At 44.2% G+C, this 25,275-nt stretch overlaps 2 protein-coding genes across 2 annotated transcripts; one reads left to right on the top strand and one right to left on the bottom strand.

Annotated features, from left to right (window-relative positions):
• Positions 1-281: 281 nt before the first annotated feature.
• On the top strand, positions 282-20,802 carry aldh1l2 (aldehyde dehydrogenase 1 family, member L2). The gene is made up of 23 exons (XM_024429862.2): positions 282-447; positions 1,867-2,011; positions 5,041-5,275; positions 9,230-9,395; positions 9,508-9,609; positions 10,106-10,195; positions 10,362-10,496; positions 10,759-10,884; positions 11,047-11,138; positions 11,370-11,517; positions 11,875-11,994; positions 12,162-12,289; positions 12,477-12,627; positions 14,270-14,340; positions 14,514-14,619; positions 14,888-14,975; positions 15,198-15,291; positions 15,382-15,481; positions 15,619-15,717; positions 15,910-16,075; positions 18,813-18,918; positions 19,036-19,235; positions 19,503-20,802. The coding sequence occupies exons 1-23, from the start codon at positions 400-402 to the stop codon at positions 19,556-19,558; spliced, it is 2,772 nt and encodes a 923-aa protein (XP_024285630.2). The 5' UTR covers positions 282-399; the 3' UTR covers positions 19,559-20,802.
• Positions 20,803-20,871: 69 nt separating this feature from the next.
• Positions 20,872-23,573, bottom strand: nopchap1 (NOP protein chaperone 1). The gene is made up of 4 exons (XM_024429872.2): positions 23,397-23,573; positions 23,049-23,132; positions 22,803-22,936; positions 20,872-21,785 (listed from the first exon to the last, which is right to left on the bottom strand). Exons 1-4 carry the CDS (start codon positions 23,461-23,463, stop codon positions 21,597-21,599), a joined length of 474 nt encoding a protein of 157 aa, XP_024285640.1. The 5' UTR covers positions 23,464-23,573; the 3' UTR covers positions 20,872-21,596.
• Positions 23,574-25,275: the final 1,702 nt, after the last annotated feature.

Below are 25,275 nucleotides of genomic sequence, written 5' to 3'. Positions count from 1 at the left end.
GTGTCCGAGCCGGTTTCGTGGTCTTTTAATAAACGGACAACTATATTCCACTGGTAGCACGCATAATTAATGTCGAACAGCAATTCTTACTACAACACCAGGGCATTTTTTTAATCGTTTACCCTTGGTAACAGATAGAAATGTGAAAGACTTGCTGTCAAACACGCCGAAAAGTCAAATACATGCGTGCCTCGTTGGAGGAAGTAGTGGGATGCGTGAGCGCGCACGTAGACAGTACCTCGCGCACACGCCGGTTCTCGGGTATAAGCTGGCTGTGGCTGGCTCGAACCACTGTCATTCCGAAGCAGGTGTGTGTGTCATCAGGTGCTTCCACACGTCCCCAGAACACGTTGGACTAATTCTGTCGTATTTTAATTTGTGTTAATTAATACAGCCATCATGTTGTGGACAGCGAACCGAATCATTAGGAAATTCTCTACCAGCTCTGTAAGTAACATTGTTTATGTTGCATCCGCTATATCCTCTGTGTGTCCCCCCCTGCCTTCCCCTTTGTCACTATGGAGAATCCTAATTGCTTGCCAGCTGATTCACACGTTGTTGTCATTGTTGTTCTGGTGCATGAATAGCTATCAGGTTAGAATTGAGTCATCTTCATATGTTACAATCAATGAATGACTCGGTCTCAGATCTGTCAATGCCTGGGTGTGCACAGGACACACTCACAGTAGCCTACGATCTAATCCAAATATGATGCATGCTTGACATTTATCTTGTTTGATACCTGATATGCAGCATTATTAGTTATTACTATAAAGCCGAATGTATATTATGTACTATGTATTTGTATTCTAACAACCATACAAAGAAAGGCATGTCTTTGTCAATTGCCACGTTATGCACGCTTCTCCATCGCTGCACGAATTACTTCCACTGTACGGTTCATGGGGAGTTGCGTCAGCTGAACGAGAGAGACCACAGACAGCTGAGCAGAGCGGTTTAGCAACACACTATCCAGAAGTCCACATACCCGCAACGACCTGCCTATAATTCGACTGACATGAAAGTTACTGTCAGGATATTAGCAAGGAAAATGGACTGCTACGATATGGTTTTGTAGGTGTTGTATAAACACCACCGGCCCCTACCAAACTGCTACTGTAGATGGTTACAATGTAACGCCAGAAATGTATGTCTTATCATGGCCGTTTTAGATAGGTAGTCACTCAGTGTTGAAAAGTATAGCCTACCCTGCCTGTCTGTATGTATGTAAGCCGTCACGGGGGCTGTTTACATTAGGCTATAACAATTGAATAACACTGTCATAACGTGTATTATGTTGTTATTACACATGAACCTCTATAGATTTACTTTATTCCTAGTCTATTTCGGCATAGGAAACTTGAAACTTTCCGTTTTCACATGAACTTTCCAGACAGACACACTGACTGTAGAAGCCGTCTGAACTTACTTGAGCATTCATTCTAGTTGGAGGAGGGGGTTGTGCTCTCTGTAGCCAATAGCATTTCAGACCACTCTCTCTCCCAGAGGACCGAGATTTATTGCCCATTGGGCCAGTCTGGCTGCCAGAAACTGAAAAAAAAAACTTGGCAGTGGAGAGGGAAAGGGTAGCATAAATGCTTTTCAACGTTACAAAATGTCTGTCTACTCAACACGGGATGTTAGAAGTGAAGTTGAATATTGGACATGGGTATGGTCCAATTGAAAGTTGGTGTTTGTCTCATCAGTATTTGGTCATATTGGTTCAAAGCCTGAAGGATATCGGGGAAAACTATGTGTTTTGATCTTAAAACACACCCGTACAGTGTAGGCTATTCTTGTTGTGTGTGAGAAATAGTTTTTACCACTCTAACTCACATGCTCCTTCTTCTCTCCTGTTTCCTCCAGAATTATTACCAAAATAAGCTGAGACTGGCTCTGATTGGCCAGAGCCTGTTTGGACAGGAGGTGTACACCAACCTACGGAAGCAGGGCCATAAGGTGGTGGGCGTGTTCACTGTGCCAGATAGGGATGGCAAGGCAGACCCTCTGGGTAAGTATTGACACGCTGGTGATGACTGGAGGGGGGAGTCTCTCTCTCTCTCGACTCAGTGAATGAATATTGCAGCAAAGCATTTATGGAAGTGGTATGCTTACATCCTCATCAGAGCATGGCCACATTGTTACCATCTGCATGGCCTCAGTCATGATCCAGTCCGTCCTCTCCCAGACTCCCACGGTCTAACTGAGTTAGTGGAGTTTGTGGAAATGATTACTCCCAGTCACTTTTCTAAATGAGATGCAATGGCTTCCGTGGTGTCCCTGATGATCTGACTGCCCCTGTCAGTGAGGGAGGTAGACCCGTGTTGACTCTGTAAGGCTCCTGTACAAAGATCTTTATACCCAGCGTTAGCCCCGGGACTGTGGGCCCATTGATTTAGTAGGGAGAGGCCCTGAGTCGACCCAGAGGAGCAGCAGTGAGGTGAAAAGTCTGCCGCCATCTGTCGCTGCGGCTGGTTTGATATGATGCACATTATTTTATCCAGCAGGCATCAGCTGAGACGGCAAGGGTCCCTGTTCTGTGCTTCTCCCCCTTTCTCTTTCTATCTCTGCTTTGCTCTATCCTCTCTCTATAGAGAGAATAACTGACTAGATGGGACAATATCCTTTGTTTCACGCCACTGCGTCCTTGCTAGGCAAACAAACAACCACACACAGGGGAGAAACACACCCCTGACCAAACCCTGTTAGTCGCTATTACCCTGATTTAGCCATACTTTAGTCCAGCCTAACTCTGCAGCAGAAGAGGCTGGTGGGAGAAGCTATAGGAGGACAGGCTCATTGCAATGACTGGAATGGAACGGTATTAAACACAGGAAACATATTGAAACCACATGTTTGACTCTGTTCCATTTATTCCATTCCAACCATTACAGTGACCCTGTCCTCCTATAGCTACTCCCACCATCCTCCTCTGCTCTGCAGTGAAGTTAAACAGTGGCCCACTGAGTTCTTGGCACAGGATGGAGAGGTTTGTACCGTTTGGCCAGGGAAACAGATCTCTATGTTATTACGATTTTTTTTTTTGCCATCCCTGTAAAAAATAACATTCCCCTATGAGTTCCCATGATCTGGCAGAGGACCTCTGGTCCAGAGACATGTCAGGGTCTGAATTGCTGGACACAGGTACTGTAAAGGAAACCTTGTTACACAATATGATCAAACATTTGAGTAAAACATTGTTTCACATTTGCCGGTTATTCTTGGGCAAATTATTTACCAAGGCAGATGGTTTGATTGTGGGTATTTTTAGCCTACGGTTTAAGTGTTTACTTGACAATGTAATGATGTAATGTCACATCTATAGACTCATTTCCCGCTTCATGAAAAGTTGCACGCACAGTCGTCGGAAACCTCTTTGTTTGCCTAGCAGTGAATACGATCCCATGCAACTTCAGTGCGTACAAGTTAACAAACACGGAATCAGATGGTTATCGTCTACAGCATCGCAGATGTCATGATTACCTAGCAAGTCAAGGTAAAATATGAACAATAGAGTTAGATAAAGCCAGAAGAATAATGTGCTATAGCCACCAGTCCTGCATGTTTTCATGGTCAACATTCACTTCCTGTTAAGATGTGTCAACGTCCCGACATCAGCTTTAGCTATCCTGCTTACAGAGCTTTTTGATGTTGGGATGCCCGCACATCACTCGAACGTAGCGTTGGATGGTAAACAGAAACTGTCTCTATTAGCCTAACCGTCTGTGAGTCATACAGTCTCTAACACTTCACTTATTGTCATGACATAAAGCATGGCCTTCTAGTACTATGAGGCTACTACCATGCTTAGCACCCATATTAGGACAGCTGGCTGGATGAGGCCAACAACTCCATGTGTCCAGCCCCCTGTCCTGTCCCACCCCTCCCATCAGCGTGTGTGTGTGTGTGATTTCATTTGTGTGGAGCAGGTGGGGCCAAAGTGTGGGTTTCATGTGACCATAACCCTGGTAGGGTAGTGGAGCAGGCTGTGTCCTGGAACTGGATGGAACTGGGGAAGACCGGAACCCCCACGCACACCAGGGTTGGGGTCAATTTGGGAATTTCTGAATTTAATTTAATTCAAACAGTGAATTTGAATTGGCCACACACCACAGGAAGCAGGATTTGATTTGAATTTAATTCAAAGCAATTCAAAGCAATTCAACTGAGACGTGAAACATGAAAGTCTCATTCATATCAGAAGTCTTTTATCAACAGGATATGCTACTTATTAATGCAAAGAATTCACATACCATTTCAAATATTAGTTTGATTATAACTCAGATGTCAAACACTGTTTCATTGTCATGAGATACTAGATTGTTCCCTTCCATACTCCAGTATTTGATCTAATGCAATGTATTTTTTTCTGATATTTAAAAAACACTAAGAAAATGATTAATTATTATAGACAACCCACAACAATGTCTTAGAATATATCCAGACCACTTATTATTTTGAATTGTTTTAGGAGAATGTTTCAACCTTATGCTACATGGTAGTGGTAACCATACATTATATCAAAAGAAACATTACTATGGTAATGTATAGAATAAATAATCTATTTGAATTTCATTTAATTAAATTCTACTTCAAGTGTGCTTGACTCCTGAAATAGGCCTACACAGGATCACTGCTGTCGACACTATGACCCTATGGAGACGGTCAAACGCAGAGGCACGTGGTCATTTCAGCTGTTGTCAATACGTATTCAAATTCTATTCAAATTCTGCTTCATGTGAGGTGTGGCCAATTCAAAAATTTAATTGAAATTAAAGAGCAATTCAGAATTAACCCCAACCCTGACGCACACCCAGATCACACAGATAATGGTCACACAGATAAACTGAGATACACACTCACATACTGTACACTGTACAAAAGGAAAAACTAGTCTAAACTAACAGAGAGAAAATATAGAGATGTTGTAATGTTCTATCATTCCTGCCTTCCTGACTATCTTTATGATTACCTCTCAATTTACAAGATAAAGAATTCAATATTTGTCAGTCATCAAATCTCTGTTACTTCCCCCACCAGCGGTAGTGGCGGAGAAGGACGGGACGCCGGTCTTTAAGTTCCCGCGGTGGCGTGTCAAAGGGAAGCCCATCCCGGAAGTGGTGGAGGCCTACAAGGCGGTGGGGGCTGAGCTCAACGTCATGCCCTTCTGCTCCCAGTTCATCCCCATGAACGTGATCGACCACCCGGCCCACGGTTCCATCATCTACCACCCCTCCATCCTGCCCCTGCACCGCGGGGCCTCCGCCATCAACTGGTGAGGGAGGGAAGAAGAAAGGGTTTTAAGATAGAGAGGATTAAGGTTTATAGGCATGTGTGGTGGGGTAGTTGGGTATGTGTCTGTCTGTCTCTGTCTATCTCTGTCTGTCTGTGAAGTGAAGAAACTTGACCACGAAGTTGATAGGTCAAGGGTTAGCCTGTCAAGGGGTGTGTGGGTGAGCCAGGCCTAAACTGACCACCAGAGAAGACAGACAGAATAACAAGTGTGCTTGACTCCTGAAATAGGCCCACACAGGATCACTGCTGTAGACACTATGACCCTATGGAGACGGTTAAGTGCAGAGGCACGTGGTAACGAGCTGTTGTCAATACGTATTCGTGACCAGTGTAAAGTCTTTAGTGTGTGCTTCGCGGGGGCGTATGCCTTATGGCTAACGAGACATGGTGTGACGAAAGAAACATACAGGAACTCAAATCCTTCTGTTCACCTGATTTAGAATTCCTCACAATCAAATGTAGACCGCATTATCTACCAAGAGAATTCTCTTCGATTATAATCACAGCCGTATATATCCCCCCCCAAGCAGACACATCGATGGCTCTGAACGAACTTTATTTGACTCTTTGCAAACTGGAATCCATTTATCCGGAGGCTGCATTCATTGTAGCTGGGGATTTTAACAAGGCTAATCTGAAAACAAGACTCCCTAAATTTTATCAGCATATCGATTGCGCAACCAGGGGTGGAAAAACCTTGGATCATTGTTACTCTAACTTCCGCGACGCATATAAGGCCTTGCCCCGCCCTCCTTTCGGAAAAGCTGACCACGACTCCATTTTGTTGATCCCTGCCTACAGACAGAAACTAAAACAAGAGGCTCCCACGCTGAGGTCTGTCCAACGCTGGTCCGACCAAGCTGACTCCACACTCCAAGACTGCTTCCATCACGTGGACTGGGATATGTTTCGTATTGCGTCAGACAACAATATTGACGAATACGCTGATTCGGTGTGCGAGTTCATTAGAACGTGCGTTGAAGATGTCGTTCCCATAGCAACGATTAAAACATTCCCTAACCAGAAACCGTGGATTGATGGCAGCATTCGCGTGAAACTGAAAGCGCGAACCACTGCTTTTAATCAGGGCAAGGTGACTGGTAACATGACCGAATACAAACAGTGCAGCTATTCCTCCGCAAGGCTATCAAACAAGCTAAGCGTCAGTACAGAGACAAAGTAGAATCTCAATTCAACGGCTCAGACACAAGAGGCATGTGGCAGGGTCTACAGTCAATCACGGACTACAAGAAGAAATCCAGCCCAGTCACGGACCAGGATGTCTTGCTCCCAGGCAGACTAAATAACTTTTTTGCCCGCTTTGAGGACAATACAGTGCCACTGACACGGCCTGCAACGAAAACATGTGGACTCTCCTTCACTGCAGCCGAGGTGAGTAAGACATTTAAACGTGTTAACCCTCGCAAGGCTGCAGGCCCAGACGGCATCCCCAGCCGCGCCCTCAGAGCATGCGCAGACCAGCTGGCCGGTGTGTTTACGGACATATTCAATCAATCCCTATACCAGTCTGCTGTTCCCACATGCTTCAAGAGGGCCACCATTGTTCCTGTTCCCAAGAAAGCTAAGGTAACTGAGCTAAACGACTACCGCCCCGTAGCACTCACTTCCGTCATCATCAAGTGCTTTGAGAGACTAGTCAAGGACCATATCACCTCCACCCTACCTGACACCCTAGACCCACTCCAATTTGCTTACCGCCCAAATAGGTCCACAGACGATGCAATCTCAACCACACTGCACACTGCCCTAACCCATCTGGACAAGAGGAATACCTATGTGAGAATGCTGTTCATCGACTACAGCTCGGCATTCAACACCATAGTACCCTCCAAGCTCGTCATCAATCTCGAGAACCTGGGTCTCGACCCCGCCCTGTGCAACTGGGTACTGGACTTCCTGACGGGCCGCCCCCAGGTGGTGAGGGTAGGCAACAACATCTCCACCCCGCTGATCCTCAACACTGGGGCCCCACAAGGGTGCGTTATGAGCCCTCTCCTGTACTCCCTGTTCACCCACGACTGCGTGGCCACACACGCCTCCAACTCAATCATCAAGTTTGCGGACGACACAACAGTGGTAGGCTTGATTACCAACAACGACGAGACGGCCTACAGGGAGGAGGTGAGGGCCCTCGGAGTGTGGTGTCAGGAAAATAACCTCACACTCAACGTCAACAAAACTAAGGAGATGATTGTGGACTTCAGGAAACAGCAGAGGGAACACCCCCCTATCCACATCGATGGAAAAGTAGTGGAGAGGGTAGCAAGTTAAGTTTCTCGGCATACACATCACAGACAAACTGAATTGGTCCACTCACACAGACAGCATCGTGAAGAAGGCGCAGCAGCGCCTCTTCAACCTCAGGAGGCTGAAGAAATTCGGCTTGTCACCAAAACCACTCACAAACTTCTACATATGCACAATCGAGAGCATCCTGGTGGGCTGTATCACCGCCTGGTACGGCAACTGCTCCGCCCACAACCGTAAGGCTCTCCAGAGGGTAGTGAGGTCTGCACAACGCATCACCGGGGGCAAACTACCTGCCCTCCAGGACACCTACACCACCCGATGTTACAGGAAGGCCATAAAGATCATCAAGGACATCAACCACCCGAGCCACTGCCTGTTCACCCCGCTATCATCCAGAAGGCGAGGTCAGTACAGGTGCATCAAAGCTGGGACCGAGAGACTGAAAAACAGCTTCTATCTCAAGGCCATCAGACTGTTAAACAGCCACCACTAACATTGAGTGGCTGCTGCCAACACACTGACACTGACACTGACTCAACTCCAGCCACTTTAATAATGGGAATTGATGGGAAATGATGTAAATATATCACTAGCCACTTTAAACAATGCTACCTTATATAATGTTACTTACCCTACATTATTCATCTCATATGCATACGTAGATACTGTACTCTATATCATCGACTGCATCCTTATGTAATACATGTATCACTAGCCACTTTAACTATGCCACTTTGTTTACATACTCATCTCATATGTATATACTGTACTTGATACCATCTACTGTATCTTGCCTATGCTCCTCTGTACCATCACTCATTCATATATCCTTATGTACATATTCTTTATCCCCTTACACTGTGTATAAGACAGTAGTTTTGGAATTGTTAGTTAGATTACTTGTTGGTTATTACTGCATTGTCGGAACTAGAAGCACAAGCATTTCGCTACACTCGCATTAACATCTGCTAACCATGTGTATGTGACAAATAAAATTTGATTTGATTTGCCCATATAGTTAAACACTTGCTGGAGAGCTGAGTAGGAGTGAGAGGTGCTATCTAACTAGTCTGGTTTGGGGATGAACTGTTTGTAATGTGTTTGGCTGAGTACAGTTTGTCTTATCTTTTTCCTACCCTTATCTGTTCTCGGTTCCTGTTATCCGTGTTGGGTGTGTGAACAGCTATGTGGATTTAGCCAATATTTGACACTGATCTGTGTCTGATGAGCTTTGTGATTGACATAAATTCACTGAAAACCTGCACAATAATGTTAACTTTAAAAAAAAAAATGTATGTGCACTTTTCAGGTAGCTAATAGCTTAATCACCGCAGCATTATTAACTAAGTGTTGAAATCCTGTTGCTGCTGGAGTATTTTGCTATGACGATACCGGTCAAAAAATTTGTCACAGTTTAGTTCCTGGTTTTATGCATGACCCGATTCCATGAGTGACCTGCTCCATATGGTGTCATGTATGACCCTGTTTCTGTGTACATCCCAGTTCCTATGTATGACCCTGTTTCTGTGTACATCCCAGTTCCTATGTATGACCCTGTTTCTGTGTACATCCCAGTTCCATGTATGACCCTGTTTCTGTGTACATCCCAGTTCCTATGCATGACGTTGGTTCTGTGTCTGACCTGGTTCTGTGTCCTCCTCAGGACTCTGATCCAGGGAGATAAGAAGGCTGGGTTCTCCATCTTCTGGGCTGATGATGGTCTGGACACGGGTCCCATCCTGCTCCAGAGAGAGTGTCCTGTGGAACCCAACGACACGGTGGACTCCCTCTACAATCGCTTCCTCTTTCCAGAGGGCATCAAGGCCATGGTAACCATAGCAACGCACCATCATCGGATCACAGTCAGGATAAAACATAACACAGTCCCACTGCTGTAACACACTGACATCGCTTGGGGGTTGGTGTGTTTTTGTGGTGCAGGTGGAGTCAGTGCAGCTGATCGCTGATGGGAAAGCCACGCGCGTCCCCCAGACAGAGGAGGGGGCCAGCTACGAGGGTATCCAGAAGAAGTCCAACTCCAAGGTGAGATACTGAATGTGGGTGTGGAACATCAACAGCGAGAGACACTGCCCACAGCGTCACCTGATTAAGGCTGTTTGTAGGGAATGAAGGAAACCAAGTAAAATATCATGTTAGGAAATAACCATTCAAATCTTTTTCCTGTCCTGTCACTATTTTTGCCCAAATGATTGTTTTCTCCGGAAAACTGTTTAGGGCAGTTTGATGTTGCTCAATTTGTAGCCATTTAATTCCACAATACGTCCATTCATTACTCAGTTTGGAAAAGTCCTGTTTAGTGAGAGGTTGATGTACTAGGGCCAGTAATGGGATGAGGGGTTGTCTAAGGAGGGGGTAGGGTTTGACGGGGTGGGGGGAGTGTTAACTTACTAGAGCCTACAGCACTGGCGAGTGGGGGGGGTTTAAGGTGTTGCATAATAAGCAGCCAACTGTTTTGCCTCCCCCTGATTCCTAGAAAAGGAAGATTTTCTTCCTCACCCTCCTTCTTCCTCTCCTCCAGGTCAACCTCGCCCAACCGGCAGAGGCTATCCACAATTGGATCCGTGGCCACGATAAAGTCCCCGGGGCGTGGACGGTCATTGATGGTCAGGTGCGTTCCCTACAACACACATTCTCACACACACACACACACACACAATTACATTTACAGTGTGTGTGTATGAACAGTACGTAGTGTCCAATGTTCTGTTTCTGTATTACTGTGTGTGTACTCATTGGCAGTATGTCAATCGAACCCATGTCCTCTCTCTCCTTAGACTGTGACTCTGTACGGGTCATCCATGCTGGGGGAGTCGGTGCCAGCCGGTCAGCCCCTGGAGATAGAGGGGGCGTCCCAAGCTGGTGTCGTCACCAAGAACGGCTTGGTTCTGTACGGGTCAGACAGCAAAGCGGTGAGTCACAGAAAATTAGATCAATGGGAAATCAACAAGGAAATGTCCAGCCAAGTGTCTAGTGGCAACCTTGTTGGCTTTATTGCCTGTGCTGTAACATGGAGCACTATATCGATCAGCCTCCGATGGCTTCTAATGTTCATTTTGTGAATGATTTCTCCAGTTTAGTCATTAAGACATAGCTCAGGCCTAACCCTAACTATTTGTTGCCTCTCCTCCTTCTCCCTCTCCTCACCCTCTCCCTACTCTGGTTCCTCCACAGCTGATGGTGAAGAACCTGCAGTATGAGGATGGGAAGATGATCTCTGCTGCTAAGTACTTCTCTTCAGGAGACACCGCCCGCGTGGAGCTGACTGATGACGAGAAGAAGATAGCAGAGGAGATACGAGTACGTTTCTCATTGTGTCTCTGAAGGCTTCCACATAGCCACGTGTGATAGTTTGACTCTACCACAACAGAATGTTACTTAGTATGCCGCCATGTTGTAAACGCATGATTCAGATAGAAGCTGTTCAATTAGCGCCACTGATTCAGTGTGTTGCCGCTCCAGGACATCTGGAAAGGCATTCTGAGCAACGTTGCTGCCATTGAGGAAACCACAGACTTCTTCAAGTCAGGAGCTGCTTCTATGGATGTGGTCAGGTGAGTGTATGCTTTCACTGGCATTGGCCTGGTTTAACCCTTCATTTCCCTCACTTGACCTCAAGCTTTTTTGTTATGTATTTTATTAACAGTGACCAGATTTTGATCATCAGGGTGACTTTTGTGACCCTAGTTGACCCCATTGTACCTGAGTGACATATTCTCCTATGACCTGACGTAATCTCACTATGACCCTTCATAAACTCTGCTATATCCCCATCCTCTCCCCAGGCTGGTGGAGGAGATCAAGCAGAAGTGTGCAGGGTTGCAGCTGCAGAATGAGGACGTGTACATGGCCACCACCTTCCAGGACTTCATCCAGATGTTTGTGAGAAGGCTGAGGGGGGAGGACCAGGAGGAGGAGATGGTCATCGACTATGTGAGTCAGACAAACAACTGTCATACAGTAGCCTGGTCCCAGATCAGTTTGTACTGTCTTGCCAACTTCTATGGTCAGTTGTGCAACAATGTTTATAGGAGTTCGCAAAGGCACCACAATTAATGACCATGTGAGTTGGCAATACAGTACAAATTGATCTGGGACCAGGCTAGTCATACAGAGCACAGATGGTGTTATTATTGATGATGATGATGAGAAACACTGTTTCACACTCACCTTCCAAGTGTTTATATCACACACATATACACACATATACACGTGTTTATGAGACACCGTTGGATCTGTAATTTGTCTTTGCCGTGTAATGTTATGCCACTGTCACGGTTTGGTTCCCAGGCAACTAAAGACGTCAACAACATGACGGTGAAGATGCCTTGGCAGTGTTTCATCAATGGCAAGTTTGAGGACGCAGAGAACGGCAAGACCGCCGATACCATCAACCCTGCCGATGGCTCTGTGAGTTGTAATGCAATACAAACAGATGAACACACACACACACACACACATACCCTACTATTACTCATCTATCAGACTTAGATATACACTCTCACATACACACTGATATACATACTTGTGGACATTGTTGTATTGGTACCTCATGAAATGTGAACCCTTTTCCCTAGGTGATCTGTAAGGTAGCCTACGCGTCAGTGGGAGATGTGGACCAGGCGGTAGCAGCAGCCAAAGAGGCCTTTGAGGTTGGTCCCTGGGGCAGGATGGACCCTAGAGATCGTGGCACCCTGCTGTACAAGTGAGCACCAAGCCTACAGCGCGTCCTAGAGGCCTGGAGGAGATCTGCCTCGACTCATTATGGAGTATAGTTACTATCAGGGAACTTGTTTATATAGTGCAGATTTATATCCATTTATACAACAATAATATATTTTGAGGACAAAGACTGCCAGTGGACCCTCTTGTTGACCTCCTCTCCCTACCAGGCTGGCTGACCTGATGGAGGAGCACCAGGAGGAGTTGGCCACCATAGAGTCCATAGACTCTGGAGCTGTCTACACCCTGGCCCTGAAGACCCATGTAGGCATGTCCATCCAGACCTTCCGCTACTTTGCCGGCTGGTGCGACAAGATCCAGGTACAGATTCACCTGCATGGACCAGATATGTGAAATAAACTCAGCAAAAAAAGAAACGTCCCTTTTTCAGGACCCTGTCTTTCAGAGATCATTCGTAAAAATCCAAATAACTTCACAGATCTTCATTGTAAAGGGTTTAAACACTGTTTCCTATGCTTGTTCAATGAGCCATAAACAATTAATGAACATGCACCTGTGGAACGGTCGTTAAGACACTAACAGCTTACAGACGGTAGGCAATTAAGGTCACAGTTATGAAAACTTAGGACACTAAAGAGGCCTTTCTACAGAACCTGAAAAACACAAAAAGAAAGATGCACAGGGTCCCTGCTCATCTGTGTGAATGTGCCTTAAACATGCTGCAAGGAGACATGAGGACTGCAGATGTGGCCAGTGCAATAAATTACAATGTCCGTACTGTGAGACGCCTAAGACGGTGCTACAGGGAGACAGGACGGACAGCTGATCGTCCTCGCAGTGACAGACCACGTGTAACAACACCTGCACAGGATCGGTACATCCGAACATCACACCTGTGGGACAGGTACAGGATGGCAACAACAACTGTCCGAGTTACACCAGGAACACACAATCCCTCCAGTGCACAAACTGTCCGCAATAGCCTGAGAGGCTGGACTGAGGGCTTGTAGGCCTGTTGTAAGGCAGGTCCTCACCAGACATCTCCGGCAACAACGTTGCCTTTGGGCACAAACTCACTGTCTCTTGACCAGACAGGACTGGCAGAAGGGCTCTTCACTGACAAGTCGTGGTTTTGTCTCACCAGGGGTGATGGTTGGATTCACGTTTATGGTTGAAGGAATGAGCATTACACCTAGGCCTGTACTCTGGAGTGGGATCGATTTGAAGGTGGAGGGTCCGTCATGGTCTGGGGAAGTGTGTCACAGCATCATCGGACTGAGCTTGTTGTCATTGCAGGCAATCTCAACGCTGTGCGTTACAGGGAAGACATCCTCCTCCCTCATGTGGTACCCTTCCTGCAGGCTCATCCTGACATGACCCTCCAGTATGATAATGCCACCAGCTATACTACTCGTTCTGTTCGTGATTTCCTGCAAGACAGGAATGTCAGTGTTCTGTCATGGCGAGCCCAGATCTCAATCCCATTGAGCACGTCTGGGACCTGTTGAATCGGAGGGTGAGGGCTAGGGCCATTCCCCCCCAGAAATGTCCGGGAACTTGGAAGAGTGGGGTAACATGTGGTAAAAATGGTGCAGTCCATGAGGAGATCTACTGCAGTACTTAATGCAGCTCGTGGCCACACCAGATATTGACTATTACTTTTGATTTGAGCCCCCCCCCTTTGTTCAGGGACACATTATTACATTTCTGTATGTCTGTGGAACTTGTTCTGTTTATGTCTTAGTTGTTGAATCTTATTTTATGTTCATACAAATATTTACACATGTTAAGTTTGCTGAAAATAAACGCAGTTCAGTGAGGACGTTTCTTTTTTTGTTTGGAGCGTTTTATAAAGATGTTTGCAGGGTTTTGTATGATGAAACTGGCTCCACTTCTTTTTCATGCACATGTCCCTGTTTGCCAAATCCTGACCTAGTTATCTAGATCTTTTCAGTGATCTAGTAGTCTATGCATATCTTCTATTACATCATGTCTGCTGCAGGGCAAGACGATACCCATCAACCAGGCCAGGCCCAATCGCAATCTGACCTTCACCAAGAAGGAACCTCTGGGGTAAGGGGTCAGAGTTCACATACAACTCTACCAGGAAATATCAATATGTATTTAGATATGCACATGATTCATGAGTAGTGGTTTTAGTTTGAGCATTGGTTGTAGTAACCACTGCATTTGTCTGACCTGAGGCACCCGTTCATGATGAGTGTTGTGTGTTTCCTGGGTGCCAGTGTGTGTGCCATCGTCATTCCCTGGAACTACCCACTCATGATGCTGGCATGGAAGAGTGCCGCTTGCCTCGCTGCTGGAAACACACTGGTCCTGAAACCTGCACAGGTGAGAACACACACACCTGCACACGTTACGACAGATTCAGTCATAGATTTTATACCAGCAGGTGAACAACTTATGTAACACAGCAGTCACACACGACTCGACCTAACGTAACCTTTCTCTGCAGGCCGACATGTTAAAATAGCCTCTCTAGCACGGCACATTGCTGAACCACATATGTGAATATCAGATGTCATTTCATTCACTTGAAGAGATTCCCGTGTCCACAGCAAGGAACGTGCTTCACTCACTTTCTGCTCTCGTCCAAAAGGTTACTCCTCTGTCAGCCCTGAAGTTTGCTGAGCTGACTGTGAAGGCTGGCATTCCCAAGGGAGTCATCAACATCGTACCTGGCTCAGGTAACAGGACGCAAGGGAGCAAGGGCTTGTGGGAAGGGAGAGGTCCTCCAGGAGATCTGTGGGTGACTTATTAGATAAGGTTTTTGATTCTAATCTTTATTTTTGTGTTTCTCTCACTCCATCTACCACCCTCTCTCCCTCATCTCTACTACCCTTTCTCCCCCTGCTGCCCTCTGACCCCTTTCTCTCTCTCTCTACCTCCCTATCCCCCATCTCTAATAGGTGGGATGGTGGGACAGCGCATGTCTGACCACCCTGACATCCGTAAACTGGGCTTCACAGGCTCCACCCCAATCGGCAAACAGATCATGAAAAGGTACAGTAGGGGGCTGGGACCCCACTTATTCCTGATTGGCTGATATTGAGCTACTTCCTGCTCATGCTTGCGTGTCATTTCCTGTTGCAGCTGTGCGCTGAGTAACCTGAAGAAGGTTTCTCTGGAGCTGGGAGGGAAGTCTCCACTCATCATCTTCAGCGACTGTGACATGGACAAGGCTGTGCGCATGGTGAGAGAGGGAGAGAATGAAAAGAGTAACTAAAGGAGAAGGAAAAGAGGGAAGAGACTTCATACCTGTGTCTTCGAATTTCTTCATCTGACCTGCTCTTATTTTCATCATATTCCCCTCCATCTCCCTTTCTGCAGGGTATGAGTGCTGTGTTCTTCAACAAAGGAGAGAACTGCATCGCTGCTGGACGCCTGTTCGTGGAGGAGTCCATACATGACGAGTACATCAGGAGAGTGGTGAGTATCCTGGACCCTCTCACAACAGTCCAAAACACACAATACTCTTTTCCTCCTCCTCCCCTTCCACCGTTTCCTCCACCCCACAGCAACTGAGTCTCTGTGTGGCATAGCTCAAGGGTCTCTCAAGATCCCTTTCCTCGTCATAGACTTTGCATTCCTCTTCCTCCGTCTCCCCTCTTCCCCCATCAGGTGGAGGAGATAAAGAAAATGAAGGTGGGTGATCCTCTGCACCGCTCCACGGACCACGGGCCCCAGAACCACAAGGCCCACATGGACAAGCTGGTGGAGTACTGTGAGGTGGGCGTGAAGGAGGGCGCCACGCTGGTGTACGGGGGCAAGCAGGTGGACAGGCCAGGTAAACACTTTTGAAGCAGTGTCTTTTCAATACTTTAGTATCACAGTATGCACTCATACCAAAGTAGCTATAGTAGAATAACCTGTGTTCAAATCAAGTTGTTTTAGTCGCATATGTTATTGCGGGTGCAAAATGCTTGTGTTCCTAGCTCCAGCAGTGCAGTAATATCTAACAGTACACACATCTAAAAGAATGAAATTAAGAAATATAGAAATATGAGCATTCTCAGAGTCCGGAGTATGTATGTATGTATGTATGTATATATATATATATATACAGTTGAAGTCGGAAGTTTACTTACACTTAGGTTGTCATTAAAGCTCGTTTTTCAACCACTCCACAAATGTATTGTTAACAAACTATAGTTTTGGCAAGTCAGTTAGGACATCTACTTTGTGCATGACACAAGTAATTTTTCCAACAATTGTTTACAGACTATTTAACATATAATTCACTGTATCACAATTCCAGTGGGTCAGAAGTTTACATACACTAAGTTGACTGTGCCTTTAAACTGCTTGGAAAATTCCAGAAAATTATGTCATGGCTTTAGAAGCTTCTGATAGGCTAATTGACATAATTTGAGTCAATTGGAGGTGTGGCTGTATTTCAAGGCCTACCTTTCTCCCTCTTTGCTTGACATCATGGGAATATCAAAAGAAATCAGCCAAGGCCTCAGAAAAAAAATTGTAAAAAAGTCTGGTTCATCCTTGGGAGCAATTTCCAAGCGCCTGAAGGTACCACGTTCACCTGTACAAACAATAGTATGCAAGTATAAACACCATGGGACCACACAGCCGTCATACTGCTCAGGAAGGAGACGCGTTCTGTCTCCTAGAGATAAACGTACTTTGGTGCGAAAAGTGTAAATCAATCCCAGAACAACAGCAAAGGACCTTGTGAAGATGCTGGAGGTATCTATATCCACAGTAAATGAGTCCTATATCGACATAACCTGAAAGGCCGCTCAGCAAGGAAGAAGCCACTGCTCCAGAACCGCCATAAAAAAGCCAGACTACGCTTTGCAACTGCACATGGGGACAAAGATTGTACTTTTTGGAGAAATGTCCTCTGGTCTGATGTAACAAAAATAGAACTGTTTCGCCATAATGACCATTGTTATGTTTGGAGGAAAAGGGGTGAGGCTTGCAAGCCATCCCAACAGTGAAGCACGGGGGTGGCAGCATCATGTTGTGGGGGTGCTTTGCTGCAGGAGGGACTGGTGCACTTAACAAAATAGATGGCAGCATGAGGATGGAAAATTATGTGGATATATTGAAGCAACATCTCAAAACATCAGTCAGGAAGTTAAAGATTGGTCGCAAATGGGTCTTCCAAATTGACAATGACTCCAAGCATACTTCCGAAGTTGTGGCAAAATGGCTTAAGAACAACAAAGTCAAGTTATTGGAGTGGCCATCACAAAGCCCTGACCTCAATCCTATAGAAAATGTGTGGACAGAACTGAAAAAGCGTGTGCGAGCAAGGAGGCCTACAAACCTGACTCAGTTACACCAGCTCGTCAGGAGGAATGGGCCAAAATTCACCCAACTTATTGTGGGAAGCTTGTGGAAGGCTACCCGAAACGTTTGACCCAAGTTAAACAATTTAAAGGCAATGCTACCAAATACTAATTGCGTGTATGTAAACTTCTGACCCACTGGGAATGTGACAAAAGAAATAAAAGCTGAAATAAATAATTCTCTCTACTATTATTCTGACATTTCACATTCTTAAAATAAAGTGGTGATCCCAACTGACCTAAGACAGGGAATTTTTACGAGGATTAAATGTCAGGAATTGTGAAACTGAGTCTAAATGTATTTGGCTATTTAAACTTCTGACTTCAACTGTATATGATGGGATGTATAGACATGGACAGACAGTGTGTGGATATAATATGCAGTATATCTATAATATGTAGTATATACATAGGATAAAATAGTATATTGTTACTGTAATTTAATTATGCCAATATGTTTTCATTAATTGAATTCCCTTAATCTATTTTATGAGAATTTGTAAGATTCTTGTTTGCATAAAATAGACGGAGACCAGTCTTATCAATAATAGGTAACAGAATTTATTCTCGGAGCGCGCTGCCACGTTACCACGAGCAACAGTTTATATACAATAACATGACGTCATTTCATTGCTTCTAAAATGAATCCTCGAACGAGACAAAGGGAACTTTAAAAGTTCATTCTGACCACCCTGGAACATACACAAGACACACAACTGAATTAACTTTTGACCCCTCAACATTATCGATCACCACTTAGCTGACAGTTCTAATTAACAGAACCTAGGAATGCACTCACAGCCTTACCTAAAACACCCCAGAGCTCAGTTTGTCGGTTCAACCATAGGTTAACTACCTTATCTGTTTACTTAATCCAAAACTCATTCCTTTCTTCCTAGTTGGAATGGTGTTCATTAACTTTAATTACTCCTTGTCCGTGTCACACAATCCCTTATGAACTCATATTGTTAATCAGATATAATAAAACAGAGTATAAGTTTACTTAGTTACAGTTCTATTTAAAATTAGAATATTGTTCAGTCATTTAATCATAATTTTCCTAACAATATGTACCGCAATAGCTGAATAGTCAGTAACATAAAACTGGTTAGTGAATACTGACAGTACAACACAATTAGAGGCCACTGTAAATGCAACTTTTCAGCCAACCACCTTCATCATTGCTAACTACGCTGTGATGTGGTTTCCCTCCAGGGTTCTTCATGGAGCCCACACTGTTCACAGACGTGGAGGATCACATGTTCATCGCCAAAGAGGAGTCCTTTGGTCCCATCATGGTGGTATCCAAGTTCAAAGACGGGTGCGTCTCCTCAGTCTTTAGAGAGACCACCTTTCTTCATCACAGACCCAAGTAATTGAGCTCTTTGTGGTTCCCAACCCTGACCAACGTCTTTTCTTCTCCCCTTCTGACCTTCAGTGACATAGATGGCGTGCTAAGCAGAGCCAACGACACCGAGTTCGGCCTGGCGTCCGGCGTGTTCACGCGTGACATCAACAAGGCCATGTACGTGAGCGAGAGGCTGGACGCAGGGACTGTGTTCGTCAATACTTACAACAAGACCGACGTGGCCTCGCCGTTCGGCGGTTTCAAACAGTCCGGCTTCGGCAAAGACCTTGGTGAGTCTGGGGTTAATCATGTAATCATTTAGGCAAGGGGTTTCATGTTGGACACTCATATTGGAATGTGGATCATATCATATACTGATTTTTGTTGGTGGTCTGTCATAAATAGATTTCCATTTATTTTCTATGGTCTACCTTTCTTTGTCTTGAAACATAGTCCATAGTTCAAAGAAAATGGGCCTAGCTTTGAATAGCCTTGTGAGCCCAACATGCTTGATTTGAGTTTGACCGATTTAACTGTGCTTCTGTTCTGCTCGGCAGGAGAGGATGCTCTTAACGAATACCTCAGGACCAAAGCAGTGACTGTGGAGTACTAAGGCAGCCAGCCACTCCTAATAAACTGTAACGACTGATCAATCAATCCACCTGATCACGACTCACCAGTCAGTCTCAATCAGGAGTCCAGCCTTGGCTTTGCTAACAGCAGGTGTGTGAGAGAGGAGACCTTTGATGGGTGGCTTACCCTCTGCCACGACCTCGTCTCAAGGTGCCTACAGTTTTGAGCGTTCTGTTCAGGAACTTGCATTACGGACATATCAGGCGGTTTCCCCCAGTTACAAAAGGGGAATGCACATATCAAACGCAGTGGTGGATTTCAGTATTCTGGAGCCAAGGTGGATTTGACTGGATCAACACCCCTTCACTTTGAGTTAAGTTTTCAGTTCCTCCACTCATCATGGAAGAATGTTTTGCTTTTCAAAAGGCGAGCGCTTCAGGCAATCTCCTCCTGCTCTGTCAGTCACACATTTCATTTTAGCTCAAGCATGCAGATTCAGATTTGTAGGCAATTTCTGCTCAGCAATGTTAGGTGCCACACTTCTGAAGATATCCATAAGTCCCTTAGTTAAATTGTCATTTGTAAATATTTTATAACAAAAGAAAAACACTGAATAATTGGATATATTTTTGACATTGTATTTCTGTCAAAGGAGCACTGTAGGTTACAACACTAGATAATGCACACCAACCTACCTGCCTGTTTGTTTTGGTAAAAAACTGAGTGATGGGGCTGGAGAAATCTAACTACTCTCAAATGTATAGACAGATATATGGATGCAAGGACTGACCATCCATGACAACATTATAGTTAACCATGTTGAGGCTATATAGTTTACTTTGTTTACAAAAAAAGTAAAACAAGCTTATATTTGGGGTTAAACAGATGAACTAAGCTTATTAAGCATTTAAGGTATATTCAAGAATCAATGGGTACATATCAATTTAAGTCCAACAGTAAATTAACAAACTACAGATTGCCCCTTTAAGTTGTTTAAATTAATATATTATTTACTAAAGGTATTAAATAAACAACCTTAAAGACTTGTTGATATACAAATACAACGGCTAACACTAAGAACGTATACGTTCAAGATTATCATATTTTCATTGTAGGTGCCATTTTAATGAGCATTTTGAAAACTGCAGGGAAATCTGGTCTCTATGGAGATGTGGGAGACTCTTCTCCCCCAAACCTTGTGCAAAAACCAGCCCCAATACAGCATTGTTTGTCTTCCAACAAATGTTGTACAATGGTGAATAAACTCCTTGATTTCTTTCTTCATCCGTTGTCATGGTCTATACTTCCTTTTAACCATGTGCGTTGGTGTATGCTGTGTCATTCACAACAACCTAGGATTTCATAACATTTTATTATGAAACACAGTATACAGTTTTGGTGCTTTTTGTTTCAGGAAAAAAATAATCTGGGAAAAACTTCATAGCTCACAAACCTTGTGACCAACCATAACAGAATGCTGGGACTAAGCCAATCCATAACACAAAGCAGACAGATAATAAAGCATTTGGTATTGAAGATGAGAAATTCAAACACTTCTGTATTAAATCCATTTTCAATAGATCATATTGTTTGTGTACATTAAGTATTTAAGCAGATCTTTCTCTGCCGTCAATATAACATCAAGCCGCTATGAACTTTAACCTTACAAGTATCCTAGGGTCATCAGATAAACAGGAAATTATATGGCATATTCTTACTTCACAATCTTGAGAATGCACTCAATGCTTAGTCCCCATCTCAGTATGGCTCAAATAGCACTGAAACACTTGTTGACACATTTGGCCCTTATAGTACAGACACCCCCCTATGTAGACACCTATGTCCCCTTTATCCCTCACTGCAGCTGGTCTCTACCCACTGAAACACTGTTAATCCATTAGCCCTCCAGGACCATGTCCTCACTGACCTCACGATCAGTTCTTATTGAATGGTTAATGGTTATGAAAAGGGCTTGGAGAAGGAGAACGGATCCCACATCAGTTGATTAGTATTACCAACGCATGTCAATATTCTACACTGCAACTGTCCCAGTAGTCTCTTTAGGGGCCTATGACAGCCTAATCCTCTTGTTTCTCCAGAACCTGGATATGAACCTTCTTTATCTGCCTCTGGCTGTTGCCAGGCAGTTTGAGGTTCTCCTCTGTGAGCTCGCTCTCTTCCTCAGAGTCTGAGTTGACGTCGTTGTCCTGTGAAGACTCTCTGTCCGAGTCGCTGTCCGAACTACTGAGCTCCACCAGCGACACATCCTGATAGAGACAAGGGAATCAATATCATCGACGACATAACACCATTTTTTTTTTATCCCATTAACATAATGCGCTCATTTGAATGATAGGCCAAAAGTCGGACACTGATGTGGTTCAGTGGAACATGGTAGTGTTCCCACAGTTTCTATACGTTTCCTTATATCAAAATAAACAAGTCTCCAACCCCTACATCACACAAACTGAAAATATATGCGTACATTGTACAATAAATTGGTGAGAGGCTCAAATATCATGTTAATTTGTACATATCCACTGTATGCACTAACTGCAGCAAAGTTGGTTCCTGTTCCAGTCACGTCTTTGGTCACGTTCACGTGGGTCAAACAAAAACCGCCTAATGATAGGTTGACAATAGAGCCTCCCACAATGCAGGCAATGGCCGCAGGGTGAAGTTGGTGAAGAGCAACTGCAGAAACTTGCAGTGGACTGCAGTCAAAATGTCATGATCACATTATTTTTGTAAAGTTCACGCAGTCAACATGTCGGACAAATTTTATCCTGATAAATGCAACACACTTTGAAAGGCGACTTCACAAAAGTGATCACCTCGAACGCGCCCAATGTCTCACTTGCAGGACCGAGTCAGCTATGCGCAAAGTAAACAGCAGAATCTAGCAGACTTCTGCAAAAACCATGAGTGGGAAGCACAATGCCAACTACAAAAAACTACAAAAACCCCAGCCGTGTACAAGCACATTGTTTTGTTGCACACTCATCTGTAGTACCTGCAGTTCAACCTGTTGATTGTGGCAATGTCATATCGCAGAGTCTCAGTTGAATTTAGCTGATAAACTAGAAGTGCCCTTTCTCTGCTCAGTTGTTCCACAACATGTAGCCTGAACAGCCGCTAGTGGTCGCTGTTTACCTCTTTTGGAGTGGGACAATCAAAAGACAAACAGACTAGCGGCTGTTCAGGCTACACAATAAGATAGGCCTGCTCGTGGTGTTCTGGCGTCACACTTCCCCTCGCTATAAAAAGACAGCCACACTACTCACCATCTCTATGACCTTTCCAGACTCCTCCACCCTCTCTATGTCATAGTGGCCCTCAGGTGCCTGCTCCATCTGCAACTTGAGCTTCTCATTGGCCTGGGCCATCTGGGGCAGGAAGTTCTGCAGTCTGTCCAGAACTGAAACACGACACACAGTTGTATGTACGTAACTACACACGTAGCAATCTGCTGAACATATTTAGCAAGCTAGCCAATCTACAAACAAACGCCAGAAATATTTTAAACTCACCACTACTTCTTGGGACCCTCTCGGTCTGCAAAGACCTGCCAGCCTTGGGCCCCTTCGACTTGAGGAGAAGCTTGTCATGAAGACCTATGTACAAGGACACTAAAATGTTACATCTGACCACGTTGATGTGTTCATGCTAACAGTGGAGGCTACTGAGGGGAGGTCGGTTCATAATAATGGCCAGAATGGAGTGAATTGTATAAAACACATGCTTTTTTCATTCCAAACATTATGATCCATCCTCCCCTCAGCAGCCTCCACTGGAACATAATGTTGTGCATATAGCTAGGATAGCTAACAGGCTAAACAACTCCTCAGATAAATCAGTTACGGGAAAGAGGATCAAACCTCCTCCGTTGCCACACGCGAGCAAGTCTTGTGAGCTTGTTTTGTTGTTGTTCAAATGTAACTCCATTTCGTCGTTGTGTGAAGCTTTTGCTTCAACATGTGTGCTGCCGCTGTTTTGCGCTTGCTTCGGCAACGTGAGAGTTTACTTCCGGTGTCATGAACGCCGGCAACGTGAGAGTTTACTTCCGGTGTCATGAACGCCGACAACGTTTCAAAATCAAAGTCCCTGACTTTCGTACCATAAAACACGTTTTATTGTCACACACACGGGATATGTGCAGTGAAATGTGTTGTTTTTAAACAGCGTCAGCCATAGTAGTATGGTGCCCGAGGGAACAGCGAAAGATGTTTCACTTTGTCGGCTCGGCTATTCATGGATTTGGATTAGGGTTAGCTAAAATGCACAAAAAATAATCAACGTTTGACATTAATTGACTATTTAAAAAAAATAAAAATTCCCTCAGATTACATAGTAACAGAAAAGGTGTCTGTACTTTAGAATAATATTATAATGTAATATTTGACGTCTTAAGTAATGTGGTCTGTCCCAACTGACTTTTATGTACAGTGGTTTTTGTATGTGTTCTTGTCTGACTTTAATAATTTGTCTATTTTTGTCAATCAAATAAGTATTTAAAAAATAAAAATAAAGATTTTTTTGCTTAAAAAAATATTTGTCCGTGTTCTAATTTCATGGTCAAGATCATGACATTGATGGTAAAAGGAAATTATCTAGCTATAGTTTTACAATTTGTCAACTACTTTTTTATGTTTATTTTTCTGGTGATACAATTTGATTCATTATATTAACTCCAAATGATTGGTCACTACTGTCTGTATTTATCTATATCATGAATACTCTTATTATAATGTGCTACATTTAATATGACTATTGGCAGAACTGGCATCTTTTATTAAACCTATGACATTTATAGAGCATCGGGAGTGTGAGTGGTGCAATTTGTGCAATGAAAGCTTTTGGAGCTTTATGATGTTGTGAATAACATCAGGCTGAGAAGGTTCAGGCAAACAAATCAAATACAATTATTAAGTCCTTTTTACATCAGCAGATGTTACAAAGTGCTTATACAGAAACCCAGCCTAAAACACCAAAACTGCAAGCAATACAGATGTAGAAGCACGGTGGCTAGGAAAAACTCCCTAGAAAGGCAGGAGCCTAGGAAACCTAGAGAGAGAGAGAGAGAGAGAGAGAGCTGCCCGTCCAAGAAGGCTCAAAGTCATTGGTCACAGATAAAATGACATCAAATCACGTTATATGTACAGTAGCTTTGATTGGACTAATCATGCCATCATCATACTTTCGAAATCTTAGCTAGCAGTCATCATCATGAATCAAGTAAACAATCTACTGGCAAATCCTTTTTAATCCTTGTCATATGAAGAGAAATAATGGCTCATTGGCCATTGGACAGAAAGATTACACAACAAGTTAGAAATCGCTAATTCAACAATGAGTAGTTTGGAAGGAATCAGTGATTCCTGTGGCTAACTTCAAGCATTGCAAAGAAATTACTAGCCTGCTATTCAGTGGAGTGGCTGTGTGGTCCCAAATCTGGGATTAAATGGCTCTTTTCCAAGTTTAAAATGATAAACATTCAACATTGGCCATGCTGTCAATGAAGCATGGGTTGTGCTTCAACTGTTAACTCGGAACTGCGAAAACTTGACTTCAATGAGTTCAAGACAACTGGGAAGTCAGGAATAAACAAGCTCCAACTGGGAAAATACGTTTTGAACAGTCATCCAACTCTGAATTATAAATCTGGCCTCTTTCTAGAGCTACGAACTGAAGATCAATGGATTCGACCTTGTTTTTTCTGGGTTCCCAGTTGTTTTGAAAGAACCATAAATCCAGAGA

Source organism: Oncorhynchus tshawytscha, linkage group LG17 (assembly GCF_018296145.1).
Source record: "Oncorhynchus tshawytscha isolate Ot180627B linkage group LG17, Otsh_v2.0, whole genome shotgun sequence".
NCBI lineage: Eukaryota > Metazoa > Chordata > Actinopteri > Salmoniformes > Salmonidae > Oncorhynchus > Oncorhynchus tshawytscha.
Note: the sequence above shows the minus strand (reverse complement) of the source record. Positions and strands in the feature narration are given on the sequence as shown.